This window comes from Podarcis filfolensis, assembly GCF_964270895.1.
Source record: "Podarcis filfolensis genome assembly, chromosome: 16".
Taxonomy (NCBI): Eukaryota; Metazoa; Chordata; class Lepidosauria; order Squamata; family Lacertidae; genus Podarcis; species Podarcis filfolensis.
The window spans coordinates 3,191,411-3,214,746 of NC_139620.1; the positions used below are offsets into that span (position 1 = coordinate 3,191,411).

A 23,336-nucleotide genomic window follows, 5' to 3' on the forward strand; every position below is an offset into this window, starting at 1 on the left:
GGCCCAAAGTGGGTCGGGAAAGGCATTGCGACTCAATTCCGTTCCATGTAAACATGGATTCTGACTCCTTTTGTGTATTGCCAGCAGCGGTTAATTACGCTTTATGCCACAAGCTGATTTATAGCCTGGGAAACTTAGCAAGGTGAACACCGGCGCCTGGGCACCTGCCAGGGGCCTTGGCACTTGGAGGAGATCGATTGCCAACGTGAGCCCTGAGCACACACACCCCTCACATGAAGTGTAGCCACCATTTAAATTCCCTACTGTTCCCCCTACCTGGCCTTGCTCTGGGTTACTGTGATAGAAGCAGAGACTCACAGAATTGCAGAGTTGAAAGGGACCTGAGGTCCAGCGCCAAGGGCCTTCTGGTGGTTCCCTCATTGCGAGAAGCAAAGCTACAGGGAACCAGGCAGAGGGCCTTCTCGGTGGTGGCACCCGCCCTGTGGAACGCCCTCCCACCAGATGTCAAAGAGAAAAACAACTACCAGACTTTTAGAAGACATCTGAAGGCAGCCCTGTTTAATAATAATAATAATAATAATAATAATAATAATAATAATAATTATTATTATTATTATTATTTATTTATACCCCGCCCTCCCCAGCCAAGGCCAGGCTCAGGGAAGCTTTCAGTGTTCAATAGATTATTGTATTTTAATATTCTGTTGGAAGCCACCCAGAGTGGCTGGGGTATAAATTACTATTACTATTATTACTGTTATTATTATTATTATTATTTAGTTGAACCCCCTGCAATGCAGGAATATGCAGGTGGTATTATCAGCACTGCACTCTTAACCAACTGAGCTTTCAGTTGCATTTATACCCTGTGTTTTCTTCCAAGGAGGTGGCGTACATGGTTCCCTCCCTCCTCAGTTAATCCCCACAAGAACCCCGTGAGATTACTTTAGGCTGAGAGGTATAGAGGCTGCCCCAAGCTCACCCCAAATGAGCTTTGTGGCCAAGTGGGGATTTCAACCCTGCAATCTCCCAGAGGTCCTAGTCCTGCACTCTAACCACTTCACCACGCTGCCTGTGTGGCAGAGATGGCGGCTGAACCCAGGCACTCAACACTGCTCTGAGGGGTGCTGCTTTGCCCCTCCCAAATGGCAGAGGGCATCTTCCCCAGGGCGATTCACCAGGCTCCCAACTGGACCTGAGCTTGGGCTATTCCCTTGTTGGGCTATTCCCATTGCAGGGTTTTCTTCCCTTTCGTTGTGGAGATGCAGAGCTAGACGCTTATAAACAGCAGCGACAGGCAACCTCGATTAGAATCGTCTGGAAAGACACCCCCCCTGGGGGAAGATGGAACAAAACTCAAACCTAAGGGGTGGGGAGAGACTTCAGAAGGCGTTGTGGAATGCCTTCGAGCACCGATGGGAGCCTCAAAGATGGTCAGAGTTTCTAGGGAAGCATCTCTGCCTTAGAAGTCCTCTTACGGGTTCATTATTCAACACTCCTCATTCTCCGAAACCAAAGGACTCTGCAGAAACTGGTTGCCAAAAAGCTGAAAGGCGGAATCAGCAAAAGGCAGATCTTTGCACAGCAGAGATTCTGTCCTGAATCTTCTAGCATTCAGCTTCGTTGGATGAGTTCAATGCCCATGAAAGTCTAGGGCTATGAGAGGAGGGAAAAAATTCTCCACCCACTTCCACCATTCCATACTTAATTTTATATGCATCTATCATGTCCCTTGGGACGCGGGTGGCGCTGTGGGTTAAACCACAGAGCCTAGGGCTTGCCGATCAGAAGGTTGGCGGTTCGAATCCCCGCAACGGGGTGAGCTCCCGTTGCTCAGTCCCTGCTCCTGCCAACCTAGCAGTTCGAAAGCACGTCAAAGTGCAAGTAGATAAATAGGTACAGCTCTGGTGGGAAGGTAAACGGTGTTTCCGTGTGCTGCTCTGGTTCGCCAGAAGCGGCTTAGTCATGCTGGCCACATGACCCGGAAGCTGTACGCCGGCTCCCTTGGCCAATAAAGCGAGATGAGCGCCGCAACCCCAGAGTCGGCCATGACTGGACCTAATGGTCAGGGGTCCCTTTACCTTTACCTTTATCATGTCCCTTCTGTCTTGTGGGAAGGAGGTCCGGAGTTTAACTATGCGCTGTCTGAAAAGGAGCTTTATATTGCCTCTCCTGATCCCAACCTAATCTAGCAGGGCTCTCCTTACCTCCTTGTTTCATTCGCTTTTTGAATAGCCATACCGAAACCTGGCTAGCTCAGTCGGGTTCTGATAATGCCAAATTTGCAGGTCTAATCCCCTTATGGTACGGCTGCATATTTCTGCATTGCAGGGTCCCTTTGTACATGCCCTGTGTTATTTCCACCCCCTCTCCCAGTTAAGAAATATCGGGAAGGCCTTCACTGACAATCTCCAAGATACTTTTTGCTGGAAAGGCGAAGATGAAGCAACTTAATAAGACCTGAGAACAATTAACATGCGTCAAATTAATAGAACAGTTTCTTCCAGATCGGGCAGAGCTGTGCACCTGCAGTTCATTTGCATGAACTGCACCCCAGGGGTAAAATCAACCTTTTTTCATATCGCTGGAATCACCACTTGAAGTGCGAAGTGATAACTTGTTCAGGTTCCTTAAATAAACACTCCCTTAAATGAAAGCACATGACGCTGGCATCACTTGTCTGGGAAATGTCACTAGCCCCGCAGCAACTAATTTGGGCCCATTCATTCCATCGTATACAACCCCATATTTGCTAATGTGCATCTTCGCATTATTCATTGTATAAGCACCTCGTGTATATTTGCTCTTTCAGTATTCATAGCCTAGCTGAGGCTCTCGTAAAAGAAAAAGGAAAACGTTTCCTGAAATATACTCGGAGTCGAGTGTGGATTTCATGCTCTTTATTCAGCTCATAGTAGTGAGGAGGAATGGAAGTTCTCCCAAGAATGTCTGCTTTATATACAAAACAAAAATTTTTTTTTCCTTCCAGTAGCACCTTAAAGACCAACTAAGTTAGTTCTTGGTATGAGCTTTCGTGTGCATGCACACTTCTTCAGATACACTGAAGAAGTGTATCTGAAGAAGTGTGCATGCACACGAAAGCTCATACCAAGAACTAACTTAGTTGGTCTTTAAGGTGCTCCTGGAAGGAAAAAAATTTTTTTGTTTTGACTATGGCAGACCAACACGGCTACCTATCTGTAACTGCTTTATATACATTATTTACACAATGGGCCCCACGTGATTGGCTGGTTCTGGGATTCTCCTGTAGGCCAATCAGGTTGCAGATTCACTTCCACCTGGAGTTGGATTGGGTGGCTCCTGTGGACCAAATCAGACTGCTGCATTTTGGATCCTATTGTTCTAGGACCAATCAGACTGCTGCATTCTGGATCCTATTGTTCTAGGACCAATCAGACTGCTGCATTTTGGATCCTATTCAACTCAGTAAATAACATTTCTGTTTTTTAAAATAAAAAGAATAGAGTTGCCCGTGTCAAAATACGCCCTTCGTCAGAAGAGGCAGGGGCCGGCCCGATTGTTAGGCAAAGTGAGCAAGCTGACTCAGGCGGTGGCGAGGGCATAGCTATGCAAGGAGGAAAGGATGGAAGAAAAAATGAATTCAGTTCACATTTCAAGGGGAACCTATTCAGTTTGCACTTTTGGAAATGAGACGAACATGGAAGTGGACATCTGCCCCCCCCACCTCGCCCAGAAGTCTTACCTTACTCTCCCGTCTTCCCAATAGGTGATCCATCGGCTTCCCATGCTGTATATCGACGATGAGCTTCATCACACGGGGTGGAACGCCTGCAGCAGCTGCTTCGGGGACACCAGCAAGAAGCGTAACCGCTTGGTCCTGCCCAGCCTGGGGTCTTCCCGCATTTACATAGTGGATACGGGGACGGACCTGCGAGCCCCCAGGATGTTCAAAGTACGTCTTCCTTCCCTCAAAGGAGCAGGACTGAGCTAGGCTTCGGTAGAGTGTGGGGAGGGTGGATGTAGCGGAAGAGTCCTGAAGTTATCATTCATTTATTTCATAATATTTAGGTGCATCTTGATTGTAAAAAGAATAAAAAAACCCCACCTCTCAAGTGGTTTTACCGCGGTTTTATTCTTTTTTATTCTTTTTACCTAAATATTATGAAATAAATGAATGATGTCTTCAGGACCCTTCAGAAAAAAACGCCAATGAGAAACAGTTAAAAACAAATATTTAAAACAGTGGTTCTCAAACTTTTCTCTCTAGGCCACACTTTCAGAAATTCGGTGGCAGCACAACAAATTTTTTATTGATAAGGAATACATTGGAAAATGAAAAGAAACAACTCTTGGCCGTGCTTGATTTGTAACACAGAAGAACAAAACTACTGTGTGTGTACTGTAATATGATCATGGAACTTCAAGAAAGTATAAAACAGCACAGCAGCCACCTAAGAACATTTGAATCATTCCCAAAATGTAACATTGATTGCCCTTGAATATTCCTGCCACACTTGCCATCCTCTTCTGCCACACTAGCGTGGCACGCCCTTTGAGAACCACTGATTTAAAACATTTTCTTTTAAAAAATTACATTCAATGCTAAGCTAAAAACCAGATGAAGACACAGGTCAACATCCTGCGTGTCTGGGAGGAAATGTTCTTAGCAGACGCTGAAAAGAGGGCAGTGAAAGCCCATCTCTGACATCTGTAGGAAGGGAGTTCCGAAGTTTTGGTGCTGCCACATTAATGGCATTCGCGATGTGTGTTGAAATGTACTGAGGTTGGCAGTGGCAGGTTTAGAACACAGGGATGGCGAATGCTGCGGTGGAAGCCAGATGTGGCCCTCCAGATCTCTCTGTCTGGCCCTCAGGACTCTCTCCAGGCGATGCCCCCTCCTAAGCCACGCCCCTTCTCAGGCCACACCTCTTACCCACCCTCCTCGAGTTCTTGCCTGGCTGGGATGGATCCCTGGACTCTGATGAGGCGTCAAATCACAGAATCATAGAACTGTCGGGAGGGACCCTGAGGGTCATCTAGCCTGACCCCCCTGAAATGCAGAAATATTTCGCCTCAATGTGGGATTCAAACCCGTGACCCTGAAATTAAAAGTCTCGCCAGCTGAGCTCCTTGCTTGCCTGGATGGAGAATGACAAAGTATCAGACTTTTTCCGGGCAACCCTCCCATGGGCAGCGTGCCAGCGGTGGGCGGGGTCAGAGGCAAAAGTGGGAGGAGCAACAGATGCAAATTATACCCATGTAAAGTAGGTGGATTCCTGCACACGCCCCTCTCTGTCCTCCATTCAGGCCTGGTCAGGGTTCAAGCACACATTGCAGTCAGGTGAAAGCATTCAAGAAGGATGTGGGGCAGGGTCAGTAGGGGTTCTGGCCTGGGGAGACTTCCGAGGGCCAATTTGTGGAGATGTTCAGGGAGACAGGAGAGGATATATTGTTTATTAATATCCTTCCTAACTTGTGCTAGCAAGTTCTATAACTTAGCAGAGGTTTACATTCCCCTTTTAAACGCAGAGCAGATAGCTGGTTGCAGGCTTGTTGAAGCCTCTCAGTATTAGGTTCCGGGTAAGTTCCCTTATATCCCCTTTCCCTCCCCCATCCCTTTTTATGAAGATTGCCCGCTCTGGGATCCCACAGCTAACTCTCCCCTGACCTCCTTGCTGGCCCAAATAGGACTAATTTAGCCAGCTAGCCCTGGTGATCATCTAATGTTTATCAGATGGATTTCCCCCCCTAAATTGATTTTTGAATTCTGAATTTATTGTTATTTACGTTTTGTATGGTATTTTATGCTGTTTTTTTGTTGCATCAATTAAGTGTTTTAAATTTGTTGTTAGCTGCCCTGAGCCTGGTTTTCTGAACCGGGAAGGGCGGGGTATAAATAAAAAATTATTTATTTATTTAAAAGAATAAACACGCCACAATCTTGTGTAAAGTATAAGAAGTTTACTCACATCACCAGTTCACAGTTGGATCCCTGAAGGCAGACTTAGTTACAAATATGTACGTATGGATCTACACCATATAGGGGGTTAATCACTGCAGTTCACACGACAAAAGGAAGATGGAGAAGAAGGGAGGGGGGCTGCGTGCCCATGTGCTTTTGTTACCTGCACAGGTAAGGTCACGCCCACCTCTGGTCACATGCGAAAGGAAGGATGCTCCAGCCCAGGAGGAAACAGGAAGTTTTCGACCGGCTGGAACAAACATCGCCTTTGCATGTCCACTCTAGGAAAACAAGGAATGTTGTACTTGACTGCTACTTATATATCACATCCCACACAAATAGAGGGCCGCATTATTCTCCTGAGGTTCCCACCCCTGAACGATCCAGTTATTACGTCCCACGTCAATGAATAAAATGGAAATGAGCACTTAAGACAGGACCGCTTTTAATGAGTCCAAACGAGGGGAACAAGAAACCACCCTTGTGGTTGCTGATGAGAAGAGGAGTAGAAATTAGGGAAGGCGTATAGGTAATATATTGCTGACCCAGAAAAACACCTTTGGCTCACTCCATTATTGGCTGGAGTAAAAAAAGTTTGTTGCGTTGCTGAAGCCGAGAATAGGCTTCGTCGGAGGAGAATGATTCATAATTCATACAAAAGCAATTACGCCCGGAAGCTGTAATTAGAGTAGATGATATTGAGCCACGATCAGCAGAGGCGGGTCCCCTCCCATCAAAAGTGTTGGCTTTGGCGGGGGATGTTTAAAATGTTTTCAGAGGATGCAGTCGAGATCGTGAGAGCAGAAATAGATTGGGCATTAAAAGTAAACATGCCCAGGAAGGGGTAAATTGATATGGTTTTCCTGATGAAATAGATCAGGAAAACAGAACAGACGGAAAGCCGACGAACGTGTCAAAAAAGAACAGATTTGAGTTCCTCCACCTCTTAACTATGACTTAAAATTCAAATGAATGTATTAGAAACAAGACTTTATATTGCAGTTTTTATACATATACATGTTGTTGTTTAGTCATTTAGTTGTGTCCTCCTCTTCGTGACCCCCTGGACCAGAGCACACCAGGCACTCCTGTCTTCCACTGCCTCCCGCAGTTTGGTCAAACTCATGCTGGTCTCTTCGAGAACACTGTCCAACCATCTCGTCCTCCATCGTCCCCTTCTCCTTGTGCCCTCCATCTTTCTCAACATCAGGGTCTTTTCCAGGAAGTCTTCTCTTCTCATGAGGTGGCCAAAGTCTTGGAGCCTCAGCTTCAGGATCTGTCCTTCCAGTGAGCACTCAGGGCTGATTTCCTTCAGAATGGACAGGTTTGGTCTTCTTGCAGTCCATGGGACTCTCAAGAGTCTCCTCCAGCACCAGAATTCTTGCTTAATTACTTGCTTTAGATATATGGTGAGTTTCTCTGTTATTTCAATTCTTGAGGTTGCGTGCTTGACCTGTTCAGAGTAGACCAATTGAAATTGCAAGACAACTAATTTAAGTACATTAATTTCTGATTAGAATTTAGAGACAGACTTTGTACTCAATTTACTTCCCATTTGCATACATACATACATGTATGTGTATATGTATGTATGTATGCAAATGGGAAGTAAATTGAGTACAAAGTCTGTCTCTAAATTCTAATCTACAAAATTAATGTACTTAAATTAGTTGTCTTGCAATTTCAATTGGTCTACTCTGAAAAGGTCAAGCACGCAACCTCAAGAATTGAAATAACAGAGAAACTCACCATATATCTAAAACAAGTGACTTCCTTTAAGAATCCTGGGAACTGTTGATTACCCCTCATGATGCTATAATTCCCAGCATCCATAACAAACTACGGTCCCCAGGGTTCTTTGGGGGAAGTCATGTGATATAAATGTGTGGTGTCCACACAACTAAAGTATCGAAAGAAGAAAGATCTAGAAGAGAAATGGGACAGGTTTTATAAGGAGCAAAGAACCATCAACAGGAGAATAAGTTCCTCTGAGAAAAAACATATCTTTATAGAACATGGAGCAATTAAGAACTGGTGAGTTCAGCAAAACTCACATGATCCACTGGGGAAGATCACATCGCAGCCCTCACTGGTGACGGCCTTTGGAGTTTGATCTGTGGGTGTGCTGAATCCTGGATTTTAAGAAAAAAGTGCTTTTGTGTAAAGAACAGGAAGAATAATCACACCAGAAACTTAATTCTCTCCCTGACTCTCCTCGCAGGTTATTGAGCCCAGGGAAGTCTTTGAGAAGTGCAACTTGACTTTCCCACACACATCCCACTGCCTGGGTAGCGGAGAGGTGATGATCAGCGCTTTGGCCGACACACTTGGCAACGGGAAAGGTATGGCCAGCTGTGTTTGTGTGTCACTTATATCTTAAAGGGTGTGGGAGGCAGAGACCCATGGTGTAAAATGTATATGCAGTTGGCATATGCTACTACAGTTGTACCTTGGCTGTCAAACTTAATCCGTTCTGGAAGTCCGTTCGGCTCCCAAAACCGTTCGAAAACAAAGACACAGCTTTCCGATTGGCTGCAGAAGCTTCTTGCACTCAAAGCCACGTCAGACATTCAGTTTCCACAAAACGTTCGCAAACCGAAACACTCACTTCCAAGTTTGCGGCATTCAGGAGCCAAAACGTCCAGGTATCAAGGTGTTCAAGAACCAAGGTACGCCTGTATATGTTTATAGATGCCTCTGGGCAAATATTTAGATTGCGAGTGGCTGGGACCTCGCCAGCACTGCATTCTGCACCCAGAGATCCTGTAAGAATAGTTTAGAAACATGAGGATAGCCCTGCCGCTGGATCAGGCCAAAGCGGGGGTCATCCAGTCTAGCATTCTCTTCTCACAATGGCCAGGGCTGGATTAACCATTCAGCGAAATAAGGGCATCGAGTGGAGAACCACAGAAATTTTCCATTGCCGGATTTACTATGGACCGTATTGTGAACCAGGTTCCACAAAAAAACCTCCCAAAATAAAAGGAAAAATTACACACACACACAATATTAATTTTTTATTTTACGGTTTATATTTTGAATTAGAGATCTATATGGAGGCACCAAAGTCTTCAAGTGTTTGGGGCATCTAACGGTTTTAATGCAGCCCTCCCAGAGATACCCCAGTGGAAAACCCAAAAGCAGGAGCTGAGCACGAGAACCTTCTCTCCCCCTGTGATTCCCAGCACTGGATCCAATAGGATCCCTTTGGCTTGACCCAGCAGAGCTTTCCTGATGTTAACTCCCATCACCCCCCAGCCACCATCGACAATGATCAGGAAGGACGATGGGAGTTGAAATCTAGCCATATCTGGAGGGCCACAGGCTCCCCAATGTGGGATACTTACAGTGAATCCTGGATTATTTAAAATAAAAACCTAAAATCAGCCTATCTAAGCTCCCCTTTTAAGCTGCAAAGGGATGCACTCTGCTGAACAACAGACATGAGGGAGGAAGGATAATAACAGCTAGACTGGGGACTGGGAGTGGCTGCCGGGACCACATAACACCGGTCCTGAAAGACCTTCATTGGCTCCCAGTACTTTTCCAAGCACAATTCCAAGTGTTGGTGCTGACCTTGAAAGCCCTAAACGGCCTCGGTCCAGTATACCTGAAGGAGCGTCTCCACCCCCATCATTCTGCCTGGACACTGAGGTCCAGCGCCGAGGGCCTTCTGGCGGTTCCCTCCCTCCGAGAAGTGAGGTTATAGGGAACCAGGCAGAGGGCCTTCTCGGTGGTGGCCCCCGCCCTGTGGAACACCCTCCCATCAGATGTTAAGGAAATAAACAACTATCTGACTTTTAGAAGACATCTGAAGGCAGCCCTGTTTAGGGAAGTTTTCAATGTTTGATGTTTTATTGTGTTTTTAATATTCTGTTGGGAGCTGCCCAGAGTGGCTGCGGAAACCCAGCCAGATGGATGGGGTATAAATATATCATCATATTTATTAATATCGAAGAAATATATTGTCTCCTGGCATCTATTCACATCCTTGCACCCTACCCCAGTCTACACACACATGCACAAATGTGTGCCTCCCCACGCCTGTTTGAATTAATTTGCACCCCCGCTACCCGCAATGCCCTCAACCCAAATCGTATGTTCACGCTTATCTCCATAAATACGTCGCTTTCTGAGAACAGTTGTTCTTGTGACTCCAGGCGGATTCATCCTGATTGACGCGGAGACCTGGGAAGTGAAAGGGACCTGGGAGCGGCCGGGGGACGAGCCTCCGCAAGGCTACGACTTCTGGTACCAGCCCAGGCACAATGTCATGATCAGCACCGAGTGGGGAGTGCCCAAGTACTTTGCGAACGGTTTCAACCCAGAGGATCTGAAGAAAGGTACATCCTTCGTTTGAGACGGGGGTGGGTGGGAACACCTGCCATTGAGGCGGTCGATTTCAGGGCCGCCTTCAGATCCCAGTGGTTTGTGGAGTCAGAAAGCAGAGAAGGGGGCTTTATTCCTGTCCTAGTGTGTCACGGTCCGGTTCATGGGCGATCAAAGTCCCGGCTGGGGACGTCGGGACCAGGGGCAAGATGGCGGGGTGGGAGCAGGAACAAGAGTCCAGAAGCCAGGAGTCACGAAGTCAGGGGTCCGAGGGTCAGGAAGCAAGGAGTCGCGGAGTCAAGGGTCCGAGGATCAAGAAGCAAGGAGTCACGAAGTCAGGGGTCCGAGGGTCAGGAAGCAAGGAGTCGCGGAGTCAGGGGTCCGAGGGTCAAGAAGCAAGGAGTCACGAAGTCAGGGGTCCGAGGGTCAGGAAGCAAGGAGTCGCGGAGTCAAGGGTCCAAGGGTCAAGAAGCAAGGAGTCGCGGAGTCAGGGGTCCGAGGGTCAGGAAGCAAGGAGTCGCGGAGTCAAGGGTCCGAGGGTCGAGAACCAAGGAGTCACGAAGTCAGGGGTCCGAGGGTCAGGAAGCAAGGAGTCGCGGAGTCAGAGGTCCGAGGATCAAGAAGCAAGAAGTCACGAAGTCAGGGGCCAAGGAACAAGGAGTCACGAAGTCAGGGGTCAGAGGATCAAGAAGCCAGGAGTCAAGGAGCCAAACGCAGCAAGGCAAGGAACGTGTTGCTGTGGCCAAGAGCCGAAGGGAAATGCTGCCCTTATATCCCTTCCCGGCTCCTGCCACCAGGTGCTGTGAGTTACCAATCAGCCTCACCTGTGCGGCCGCGCCTTGCCTCTCCAGAACAAACTTTGGAAGGCCCCAGTCCTGCAGAGTCCTATTGGTCACAGGGCCTGGCTCCTGCACGCACGCCTGACATAGTGGCACCTAGACTGGTGATGGGAACCACCGACCCATGACCCTCGTGTGGACTGGTTGAACGCAGAGGAATAGTGGGGGCGACCAGCTGGGGAACCTCCAAGGGAAGCAGGCTCAGAGCCCAGGGAGGTGGAACAACATTGTTTGGTCAGGAGGAGAAGAGGGAGAAGACAGGAAAGAGCAAGTGTCAGAAGCTGAAGAGGTAACAGGATTTAGTGAGTGGGGAGAGTCTGTGGCAAGACCTACCAGACATGAGTTAGCCCTGAGATTCCTTCACATATTGTGTTTTTGCCACTAGAGAGTTAACTCCAACTTGCACAGTGTGATTTACTGCTGGCTCACTCCTGACACTCAGGGCTTAAAAACGCCGAGCAGCCTGTTTCGTTGGGTGTTGCAGGATCGCGACCAGGGTCCCTCTGTGGTTCATGTTGTCCTTGTTTTGCTCCTCTGCAGAGCGCTACGGGCGTCGGCTGAACGTCTGGGACTGGACAACTCACTGCCTGATCCAGCAGATTGACGTTGGAGAGGATTCTGCCCCCTTGGAGATCCGGTTCCTACATAACCCCGACGCCGCACACGGAATGGTGGGCTGCACATTGCAGAGTTCCATCCATCATTTCTTCAAGACAGAGGTTAGAATGAATGGGGGCAGGGGAGCCCACAGGAGTCTGGGGGCCCAGTAAGGGACGCGGGTGGCGCTGTGGGTTAAGCCACAGAGCCTAGGACTTGCCGATCAGAAGGTCGGCGGTTCGAATCCCTGCGACGTGGGGAGCTCCCGTTGCTCGATCCCTGCTCATGCCAACCTAGCAGTTCGAAAGCACATCGAAGTGCAAGTAGATAAATAGGTACCACTCCAGCGGGAAGGTAAACGGCGTTTCCGTGTGCTGCTCTGGTTCGCCAGAAGTGGCTTAGTCATGCTGGCCACATGACCCGGAAGCTCCCTTGGCCAATAAAGCAAGATGAGCGCCACAACCCCAGAGTCGGCCACAACTGGACCTAACGGTCAGGGGTCCCTTTACCTTTGCCTTTTTAAGCAGCTGGTGGATTGGGCCCTCTGACTCACTTGGGAATGAGGACGCAGATTTGCACAAAATCTGGGCATCCCATTTGGGGAAGGGGTTCTGCATCCTCTACCCGCACTTCTCACGTAGCAGTACTTGGAGAAATTAACTTCTAGGGAGTACCTGATCTCAGACGAACCCAGGACGCTTCCTGGTTGCTAGGAAAAAAGGAAAGACAAACTACAGAGATTCCAAGGGCCAGAAAATGAGACAGGAGCAATAAAATATCACTGTTTACTTATCACCTGGGACGCGGGTGGCGCTGTGGTCTAAACAGTGGTCAGCCACTCTGGGCTGACTTCCAACAAAATACTAAGATACAGCAATCCATCAAACATTAAAATCTTCCCTAAACAGGGCTGCCTTCAGACGTCTTCTAAAAGTCTGGTAGTTGTTGTTCTCTTTGACATCTGGTGGGAGGGCGTTCCACAGGGCGGGGGCCACCACCGAGAAGGCCCTCTGCCTGGTTCCCTGTAACCTGGCTTCTCGCAGGGAGGGAACCACCAGAAGGCCCTCGGCGCTGGACCTCAGTGTCCAGGCAGAACGATGGAGGTGGAGACGCTCCTTCAGGTATACTGGATATACCTTCAGATATACCTTCCTTGGAGATTTTGAAGCAGCGGTTGGGTGGCCATCTGTCAGGGGGTTGGACTAGATGACCCGTGGATCCCTTCCAGCTCTTAAGATTCTTGGATTCTATCCCTTGCACAAGAGGGATAAAAATGGAACGGCCTGTGATTGAACAGTTTCAGAGGAAGACCCAAGGTTTGTAGGAGCACAGACCTTCCTTCGTGGTGAATCCCAGAAAGGGAACCCCAAAACATGGCCCACAGAGAGCTGTGTGTGCAGATTGGTCGAGGAATGCTGACTGATGGTGGAGCGGAGGAAATCGAAAGCCAGGGGTTGGGGAGGAATGCAGTGGTCTGTCTGGGCTCTTCAGCAGAGATCCCTCCATGCTGTAGCGTCTTGGCACAGTGGATCCCCCTTCTCAACATGCTTTTCTGCTGCAGGACGGGGACTGGGCAGCCGAAAAGGTGATCCAGATTCCAAACAAGAAGGTGTCCGGATGGTACTTTCCTGAAATGCCAGGTGAGTAAAGAACGATAAATAGGCGGCCGGCGGCTCGCTTTCTGTTATGTACTGAGTTGAATAGGATCCAAAATGCAGCAGTCTGATTGGTCTTAGAACAACAGGATCCAGAATGCAGCAACCTGATTGGTCTTAGAACAATAGGATCCAGAATGCAGCAGCCTGATTAGTCCTAGAACAATAGGATCCAGAATACAGCAGCCTGATTGGTTCTAGAACAATAGGATCCAGAATGCAGCAACCTGATTGGTCCTAGAACAATAGGATCCAGAATGCAGCAGCCTGATTAGTCCTAGAACAATAGGATCCAGAATGCAGCAGTCTGATTGGTCCTAGAACAATAGGATCCAGAATGCAGCAACCTGATTGGTCCTAGAACAATAGGATCCAGAATACAGCAGTCTGATTGGTCCTAGAACAATAGGACCCAGCATACAGCAGTCTGATTGGTTCTAGAACAATAGGATCCAGAATGCAGCAGTCTGATTGGTCCTAGAACAATAGGATCCAGAATGCAGCAGTCTGATTGGTCCACAGGAGCCACCCAATCCAGCTCCAGGTGGAAGTGAATCCGCAACCTGATTGGCCTACAGAAGAATCCCGGAATTAGCCAATCACGTGAGGCCCATTGTGTAAATAATGTATATAACGCAGACATTCTGGGGGAACTTCCATTCCTCCTCACCACTATGACCTGAATACAGAGCATGAAATCCACTCTCAACTCCGAATATATTTCACTTTCCACGTTCCTTTCAACTGAATCCAGCAGCCACTATTCCCGGAGTAAAACCTAGCCTCGGATTTGGTTGATAGGGCAGCTAGCTAGCGTCACTTCCTGGAAGACAGAGAACCAGTCACTGTCGTTCCGTGCTTTGTGAAGCCCTAGATTAGACTACTGCAATGTGCTCCGCACAGGGCAGCCCTTGAAGGCAGCCTGGAATCATAGTTCTGATTTGGGAGCTTCCTGGCGACTCTCAGCACCCTCAACAAGCTATAGTTCCCAGAATCCTTTGGGGGCTAGAGGAAGCCGTTATGGCTTAAAGTGGTGTCAGAAGTGCTTTCAACAAATGGTGTGGTCATTGAATCTGTGTGGCAGAAAATAACCTAGTGAGTGGTTTTAACCTTTAAAGCCCTAGGACCCTCGTACCTACGGGACCGCCTCTCCTGGTATGTCCCACAAAGGACCTTGCAGTCTTCAAATAAAAACATCTTGGAGGTCCCGGGCCACAGGGAAACTAGACTGGCTTTGACCAGAGCCAGGGCCTTTTCGGCTGTGGCCCCGATCTCTGTCCCAACAGACTAGGGCCCTGCGGGACTTCACATCTTTCCACAGGGCCTGCAAGACGGAGCTGTTCCACCAGGCCTTTGGCCAAGGCACAGTCTGACCCCCTCCTTCTGTAATCCTCATAGAACTCTAGCCCAACTGTTGCCATTAATTTGATTCTGAATTGATTTGAGAATGAATTGATTTTAGAATGTATTTCAATGAATTGATTGTGATTTTATGTACATGTTATTTTTACTCTTGTTAGCCGCTCTGAGCCCGGCTTCGCCTGGGGAGGGCGGAATATAAATAAAATTTTATTATTATTATTATTATTATTAAGGAATAAAAGAAAGTGAATGCTGACCTGCCCTCTTCTCCTCCAGGTTTCGTCACCGACATCCTCATTTCGATGGACGACCGGTTCCTCTTCTTGAGCAACTGGCTGCATGGCGATCTCCGCCAGTATGACATCACCAACCCATTCTGCCCTAAACTGGTTGGCCAGGTAAAATAGCACCTGACCCCTTGCCAGACTTTGTGGCTTCCGGCTGACCACAGTTGGAAACAGGATACTGGGCTAAATGACCGCGGAATTCTTATCACATCCACACTCTTGGTTCAGTTACACCTCAGGGATGATGATGATAATAATAATTAATAATAATAATAATAATTTATTACTCATACCCTGCCCATCTGGCCAGGCCTCCACACCCACTCTGGGTGGCTTCCAACAGAATATTAAAAACATGATAAAACATCAGCCATGAAAAACTTCCCTAAACAGGGCTGCCTTCAGATGTCTTTTAAACGTCAGGTGGTTGTTTATTTCTTTAACATCTGATGGGGGGGGGGGCGTTCCACAGTCTGGGCGCCACTACTGAGAAGGGCCACAATCAACACCCATCTGTCAATCCCTGGACATCACGAAGACGACTGGGGATTTAAAAGTACCTCGCAGGGAACAAAACACAGTTAAAATGGAGGAAGAAGGCTCTGTTTTAGCAGGGGGTTCAATGTTCCTGGAACTCCCCACTGCTGCTCTAACACTTATTATTATTATTATTATTATTAATAATAATAATAATAATAATAATAATAATAATAATAATATACCGCCCTATACCCAGAGGTCTCAGGGCAGTTCACATAAAAACATCACAGTATATAAAATAAAAATAAAAGCAAAAACCAATAATACCCCTTGCAAAGAGTCATATTTTTAAAAGGGTATGGGCTGTTGATCAGGTCAACCAAAGGCCTGGTTAAAAAGGAATGTTTTTGCCTGGCGCCTACAGGTGTATAATGAAGGCGCCAGGCAAAATTCCCTGCTTCCCCCAAGGAATCCTGGAAACTGTAGTCCCCCCCCCCCGTGGTGCTAGAACTCCCAGCACCCTCCTCAAACTACAGTTCCCATAATTCTTTGCGGGGAAAGCCACGTTTTAAAAGTACGGCATGGATATGACCTTGTCAAGCCAAACAGCTCCTTGGAAGATGCTGTTCCTCATGAGCTCAGATGATTATCTCTCTCTTTCTCTGGGGTTTTGGGGGACTTGTGTCGCGCCCCCAGGTGTTTGTTGGCGGGAACATTTACAAAGGCGGCGTCGTGACCGTCTTGGAAGACGATGAGCTGGACTGCCAGCCTGACCCGTTTATGATCCAGGTGAGTAAACCTGGAGCTGCAAGGGTGGCGAGGGAGCGGGAGGAATCCAAACTGAACCTTCCTCACCCCGTGTTTTCTCTGCCTTTAGGGAAAGAGGGTCTATGGCGGACCTCAAATGATTCAACTCAGCTTGGATGGCAAGAGGCTGTACACAACGACCTCTTTGTACACACCTTGGGACAAGCAGTTTTACCCTCAGATGGTCAGGTAAGAAAATCAAGCTGCTAACTGGCTGATTCCGCCCCTTCTTTCCTGCTCTGTACTGAAATCTGGTATGTGTGTATCATAAGTTCAGGGGGTTGGACTAGATGACCTTCGGGGGATCCCATCCAATGCTGCAATTCTGTGATTCTTTAAGTGTCACAGCCTCCCTGACAGGGAGATGCTAGGGATTGAATCTGGCACCTTCTGCAGGCAAAGTAAGTGCTAATGCACTGAGCTATGCCCCTTCCCTTAAATATAATAGCAAGATTCCAGTCCTCGTGGCTCTTTTTCTTAAAACATATTTTATTAAAGCTGAAATATACTCGGAGTCGAGAGTGGATTTCATGCTCTTTATTCAGCTCATAGTGGTGAGAAGGAATGGAAGTTCCCCCAGAATCTGCTTTATATACATTATTTACACAATGGGCCCCACGTGATTGGCTAATTCCGGGATTCTCCTGTAGGCCAATCAGGTTGTGGATTCTCTTCCACCTGGAGCTAGATTGGGTGGCTCCTGTGGACCAATCAGACTGCTGCATTCTGGATCCTATTGTTCTAGGACCAATCAGACTGGACAGTCTTTGGTTTAGTGTGTTCAGCTTAAAGCATAGCTGTCAACCGTCCCTTATTTGGCGGGAAACTCTCTTATCCTAGCGCCGTGTCCCGCTGCTGTCCCTTATTGATGATGTCCCTTAAATTCCCCGGGTTTCAAAGGAAGCAGCTCCTTTCCCTCCCTCCCTGCCGGCCAGGGAGGAGGGAGGCTCCAACTGTGTTGCTTGGCTACGTTGCTCACCGAATAAGGAGTCTAAGAACGACTGGGGGGGTGGAGCCTGCATGCCTTGTGCCGATCAAATCGGCCGCGTTGCCTGGGGACTCGCCTTTGCTCAGCGCTTCCCAGCGGAGAGGTGATGGTGGTTTCCCTTGCTGCATCCCCTTTGCCGGGTTGCTGCGCTGTGGGAACCACCGCTTGAGGCTTCGTTTGGTTGCTGGCTGGGCTTTCTGCCTTTGGCTCAGAGGGGCTCAGAAGTTGAACATACCTGTGCTGGGAAAATCCCTTATTTTGGCTGCTGATCCCTTATTTTCGACGCTGCTGGTCCCTTATTTTCAAACCTGTAAGTTGACAGCTATGGCACTGATCGACAGCATCCCTCTTGCTTCCCGGCACAGAGTCTTTCCCAGCTGTACCTCGAGGTGCTGGGGAATGAATGAACTTTATTACGGTCACAGACCAGGATAAAAAAACAACAACAACATAAAAATAATATAGCAGTTAGGATTTATTTATTTTTTAACCGATAATTTTTAGAGCAAATAAGGACAAAGAAACAAGCATAGGATAAAACATCTGAATAAAATGCAAAATTAAACAAAGATAATGGATGGATAAAAACTGATAATTAAAACAGATAAGAACTAAAAACAAATAAAAACACGCAGTTAAAACAACTGTAAGAGGCTGCAGAGTAGAAGCCTCTGAGACAGAGGACACTCACAACATTAGAAACTGATGTGCAAATATGGTTAAAACAGACAATTAAAACAATGTACAACAATAAATTTAGAAACCATGTACAACAATAAACTATCCCAGGGAGTTGACTCAGAGTCACCCATGGAACTGAGTTTGGGGATTTTCATGCCGGATTATTTTGAGTTGGGCGATGGTCTGCGCCTACAGATTTGTATGCTGGGGAATGGATCACAGGGCCTTCTGAATGCCAAGCGAAGGATCTGCCTCTGAGCTCTCTTTTGCCTTTGCCTTTTGCAGGGAAGGCTCAGTCATGCTGCAAATAGACGTGGACACCGAGAACGGCGGCCTCTGTGTGAACCCGGACTTCCTGGTGGATTTCGGGAAGGAGCCCTTTGGTCCCGCTCGTGCTCACGAGATGCGCTACCCCGGGGGAGATTGCACCTCGGACATCTGGATCTAGGCGGATCTAGGTGATCTGGGCAGGCATTTCTCTCCCCTCCTTCCTCCTGCTAAGCTAATTTTACGGAAGCATCTCTTCATCACAGGTTTTCACCCTTTAAAAATGTCTGTATGCACGTGTTGAGTCATGGGAGTCCCTGTCTCTCCTGAGTCAGCGGTTTTCTTCCCTGCCTGCCTCCAAAGTATTTTTTTTAATATGTATTTCGTACAAGAATAAACCAGTCTAAAGGAGAGAACTTCATAGGGTGGTTTTGGCACTCAACTCATTGCACGACAAGACTGTTGAAAACAGAACTGCAGAAAATGAATAAACATTTTTTAAAATCTCATATGCTTGACACATGGCCCCTTCATTAATGGGTAGCAGGTGGTCCGATTGCCTGATTTATTTACATACCGTATTTTTTCCTGAAAAAAATAATGTCAAAAATTAGGGGGCGTCTTATACAGTGTTACCTCAATTTACAGACGCTTCAGGTTACATACGCTTCAGGTTACAGACTCCGCTAACCCAGAAATAGTACCTCAGGTTAAGAACTTTGCTTCAGGATGAGAACAGAAATTGTGTGGCAGCAGAGGGAGGCCCCATTAGCTAAAGTGGTACCTCAGGTTAAGAACAGTTTCAGGTTAAGAACGGACCTCCAGAACAAATAAAGTACTTAACCCGAGGTACCACTGTACACAGATACATCTCTCCCCATTTTCTTAAATCTGAGTCCCCCAAAATAGGGGTGTCTTATAGACAGAAAAATACGGTAACTGAAAAAGGGAAACTGGGAGGTATCAAATGGGCCACGTTTAATCTTCCCTTGCACCTCACATCTATACTGTGCTAAATGCTCAGAGAGCATTTATTATTATAATGTTTATTTATATTCCACTTTTTCCCCAGACCAGGAGGACTCAAGGCGGCTTAACAGAAATGAAAGCAACACAGTTAAAATACAGAAAGCTAAAAATATATAAAAGGTAATAGTTAAAAGGTAATTAAACTGTAATAGAATTAAAACAATATAACATTCCTCATAAGGCTTGGTTTCCAGACCCCTGATCATTTTGGTCGCCCTCCTCTGCATACATTCAGCTTGTCAAGATCCTTCTTAAATTGTGGTGCCCAGAACTGGACACAGTATTCCAGGTGTGCTCTGACCAAGGCAAAATAGAGTGAGACTATTGCCTCCCTTGATCTGGACTCTAGACTTCTGTTGATGCAGCCTAGAATAGCATTAGCTTTTTTTGCTGCTGCATCACACGGTTGACTCATGTTAAGTCTGTGGTCCCCTAGATCCTTTTCATAGGTACTACTGGCAAGCCAGGTGTCTCCTACCTTATATTTGTGCATCTGGTTCTTCCTGCCTAAGTGTGTTGGGTATGTTTAACCAGGGAAACAGGAGACTGAGGTGGAATTTATGTGGAAATTAGGTCCAGTCGTAGCCGACTCTGGGTTTGCAGCGCTCATCTCGCTTTACTGGCCGAGGGAGCCGGCGTACAGCTTCCGGGTCATGTGGCCAGCATGACTAAGCCGCTTCTGGCGAACCAGAGCAGCGCACGGAAACGCCGTTGACCTTCCCGCTGGAGCGGTATCTATTTATCTACTTGCACTTTGACGTGCTTTCGAACTGCTAGGTTGGCAGGAGCAGGGACTGAGCAACGGGAGCTCACCCCGTCGCGGGGATTCGAACCGCCGACCTTCTGATCGGCAAGTCCTAGGCTCAGTGGTTTAACCCACAGCGCCACCCGCGTCCCTCTGAGGTGGAATTTAGACACATAAAAAAAAGTTGTGAAAATGCTTTTATTTAAAAAAATTGTTTTGAAAAATAGACTGAATTTGCTATAGCTCACTGTTCCCATCTAGTATCACATTTGTATGATGCACTTTACACCACACTTAAAACGTTTTATTTGCAGCTGTGTAGCTGAGTCCTGAGAATAGATATCATAAAGGTAAAGGTAAACGGACCCCTGACCATTAGGTCCAGTCGTGGCCGACTCTGGGGTTGTGGCGCTCATCTCGCTTTACTGGCCGAGGGAGCCGGCATACGGCTTCTGGGTCATGTGGCCAGCAGGACTAAGCCGCTTCTGGCGAACCAGAGCTGCGCACGGAAATGCTGTTTACCTTCCCGCTGGAGCGGTACCTATTTATCTACTTGCACTTTGACGTGCTTTCGAACTGCTAGGTTGGCAGGAGCAGGGACTGAGCAACGGGAGCTCACCCCGTCGCAGGGATTAGAACCACCGACTTTCCGATCAGCAAGTCCTAGGCTCTGTGGTTTAACCCACCCGCCTCCCTAATAGATATCATAGCCGTCTTCAAATACCTAAAGGGCTGTGGCATGGAAGAGGGAGCAAGCTTGTTTTCTTCTACTCTGGAGGGCAGGACTCGAACCCGTGGCTTCAAGCTACAAGAAAGGAGATTCCAACTAAACTTCAGGAAGAACTTTCTGGCAGTTAGAGCTGTTCAACAGTGGAATGGTCTCCATGAGGAGATTGTGGGCTCTCTTTCCTTGCAGGTTTATAAGTTGAATGGCCATCTCTCATGGATGCTTCGGCTGAGATTCCTGCATTGCAGAGGGCTGAAATAAAGGACCCTCAAAGTCCCTTCCAACTCTGCAATTCCATGATTCTATAACAACAAATCTATTCAAATACAGATAATAAAAACAGCACAGAAACATTAAAAGCCTTTTCCTTCATAAAGGCCAGTCGCCAAAGGCCTATTGAAATAAAACAGTATTCACCTGCTCAGTGCTTTTGTTCTGGGGGTACGCATACCCCTAAACATTTTGTGAATCTTTTGGTCCATTTACTGAATTTATTTTTCCTGATTTGAACTAAAAAAATATGATTTCTTGAGTCAAAATGAGAGTACCCCTAAACCATTTTTTTAAAGAAAAAAAGCACCGCATCTGGTGGTGGAGGAACAAGGAAGGAGCCAGTCTTGCTTCTCTAGGGAGAGAGTTGCAAAGCCTGGGAGCCACCACCGAGAAGCCCCTCTCAAACCATGTCCTGCCATTCTATTCCAGGTGAACTTTAACACTCCTTCCACTGCTGAGCGACTTCCATACCCTTTAATGAGCCAGCCAGCTCCAAGGGCCCCAATATAGGATATGGGGTGGCTGTTTGACCAGCCCTCTAGCCCCGCCTTATGAAACAACCTAACTATGAAAAGCAAATAGGCCCAGCTCGCAACAGAGCTTAAGATAAGCAGAGAGCACCCGGTGTTCAAAAATCTCCCCCTAATCTTGGCTCAGTTAATGAATGCAGCTCAGTGGAACAGGAAACCGTGGTTTCGATTGAGGCTGAGGTTTGGGGTTTCGGTATATTTTTGAATGGGAGAGAATGATCAATGAATTCCAAACCACCACCAGGTAGAGGGGACAATGTGTTTGCGTGGGAAGAACCGGGAGTTTTGAAACAATTACGAGACACACAACTTTCCTGCCCTGGTTGAGTAATAATAATAATAATAATAATGATGATGATGATGATGATGTATGGAAGTGAGAGCTGGACCATAAAGAAGGCTGATCGCCGAAGAATTGACGCTTTTGAATTCTGGTGCTGGAGGAGACTCTTGAGAGTCCCATAGACTGCAAGAAGATAAAACCGATCCATTCTGGAGGAAATCAGCCCTGAGTCCTCACTGGAAGGACAGATCCTGAAGCTGAGGCTCCAAGACTTTGGCCACCTCATGAGAAGAGAAGACTCCCTGGAAAAGACCCTGATGTTGGGGAAGATGGAGGGCACAAGGAGAAGGGGACGACAGAGGGCGAGATGGTGGGACAGTGTTCTCGAAGTTACAAACATGAGTCTGACCAAACTGCGGGAGGCAGTGGAAGACAGGAGTGCCTGGCATGCTCAGGTCCAGGGGGTCACAAAGAGGCGGACACAACTAAACGACTAAACAACAACAATAAATTTTATTTATACTCCGCCCTCCCCAGCCAAGACCGGGCTCAGGGTGGCTAACATCAGGTATAAAAACAATTGATTAAAATGCAACTTAAAAACAAGATTAAAATACAACATTAAAATGGAGCCTCTTTTCAGTACCCGTTTACCATGCAGAAGTTCCCAGGTTCAGCATCTCCCGATATAGGGCTGCGATGCTCCCTGCCTGAAACCCAGGAGATCTGCCCTTCCCATGTCTCCAAAAACACCCTCCAGACCCAGACGAATGGGTGAGACCCACAGTTTCCGCAAGCTCATTCATTCCTGGGCCTGCAGCGTCACCTGGTGCCCAAACCGCCACCTAGCAATTTAAACAGCATCTTCCTGTAGCAAAAAGTCCACCCAGATCCCTTGCAGGTATAGGGATCCAGTATAGGGATCCAGTATAGTATAGGGCCCAGCCCTCTGGCACCCTAAATTGTCTCCCTCCATTATTGCTGAGATCCAGGGGAGACTGTCCTTAAACCACTTCTAGTTCTTGACAGAAGCAAATAGCTGTGCATGATAAATTTTGACCCAGCCTGCATTTAAAGGCAAAGCCCGTGTAAGTTGTACTTTCTGAAGCCATCTGCAAACTGCCACACTGCAGAACATGCCCTTTTCTTAATTTTGCAATGCAGCCAAGTAATGGGTGCAAAGATGCAGTGCTTTTTTTTCCCCTTAAAAAAATGTTTAGGGGTACTCTCCTTTGGACTCAAGAAAAACCACCATTCTATCGTTCAAACTGGGAAAAATAAATACAGTAAATGGACCAAAGTACAAAGATTCACATAAAGTTTAGGGGTATGCGTACCCCTGCGTCCCTCTAGGGGGGGAAAGCACTGCAAAAATGGGTATGCAAAGGTTGAATGAGACAAAGGATGCGTGTTTCAGTGAAATGAACAGGCAATAGCCATGAAGCCGCTTTGCAAGGGTTATTTTATTTATTTATTGCCTCCATATTCCATTCCCTGCTCCCTTCCCGGAGCTCAGGGTGACATGCATGCGTCCCCCACACCTAATTTAATC

The 23,336-nt window shown here is 47.3% G+C and overlaps 1 protein-coding gene across 2 annotated transcripts in view; it reads left to right on the forward strand.

The window, feature by feature from the left end:
- The window catches only part of LOC310751715 (methanethiol oxidase-like), a 31,694-nt gene extending 12,988 nt beyond the window's left edge, over positions 1–18,706 (forward strand). For both annotated transcript variants that reach the window (XM_083591264.1, XM_083591263.1), the window contains exons 4-12: positions 3,710–3,895; positions 8,127–8,247; positions 10,066–10,248; positions 11,614–11,792; positions 13,232–13,310; positions 14,964–15,085; positions 16,151–16,243; positions 16,332–16,450; positions 18,216–18,706. In XM_083591264.1, the coding sequence (XP_083447390.1) occupies positions 3,710–3,895; positions 8,127–8,247; positions 10,066–10,248; positions 11,614–11,792; positions 13,232–13,310; positions 14,964–15,085; positions 16,151–16,243; positions 16,332–16,450; positions 18,216–18,378 (1,245 nt within the window). In that variant the 3' untranslated portion in view covers positions 18,379–18,706. The remainder of the gene's footprint in view (positions 1–3,709; positions 3,896–8,126; positions 8,248–10,065; positions 10,249–11,613; positions 11,793–13,231; positions 13,311–14,963; positions 15,086–16,150; positions 16,244–16,331; positions 16,451–18,215) is intronic.
- The last annotated feature ends 4,630 nt before the right edge of the window (positions 18,707–23,336 follow it).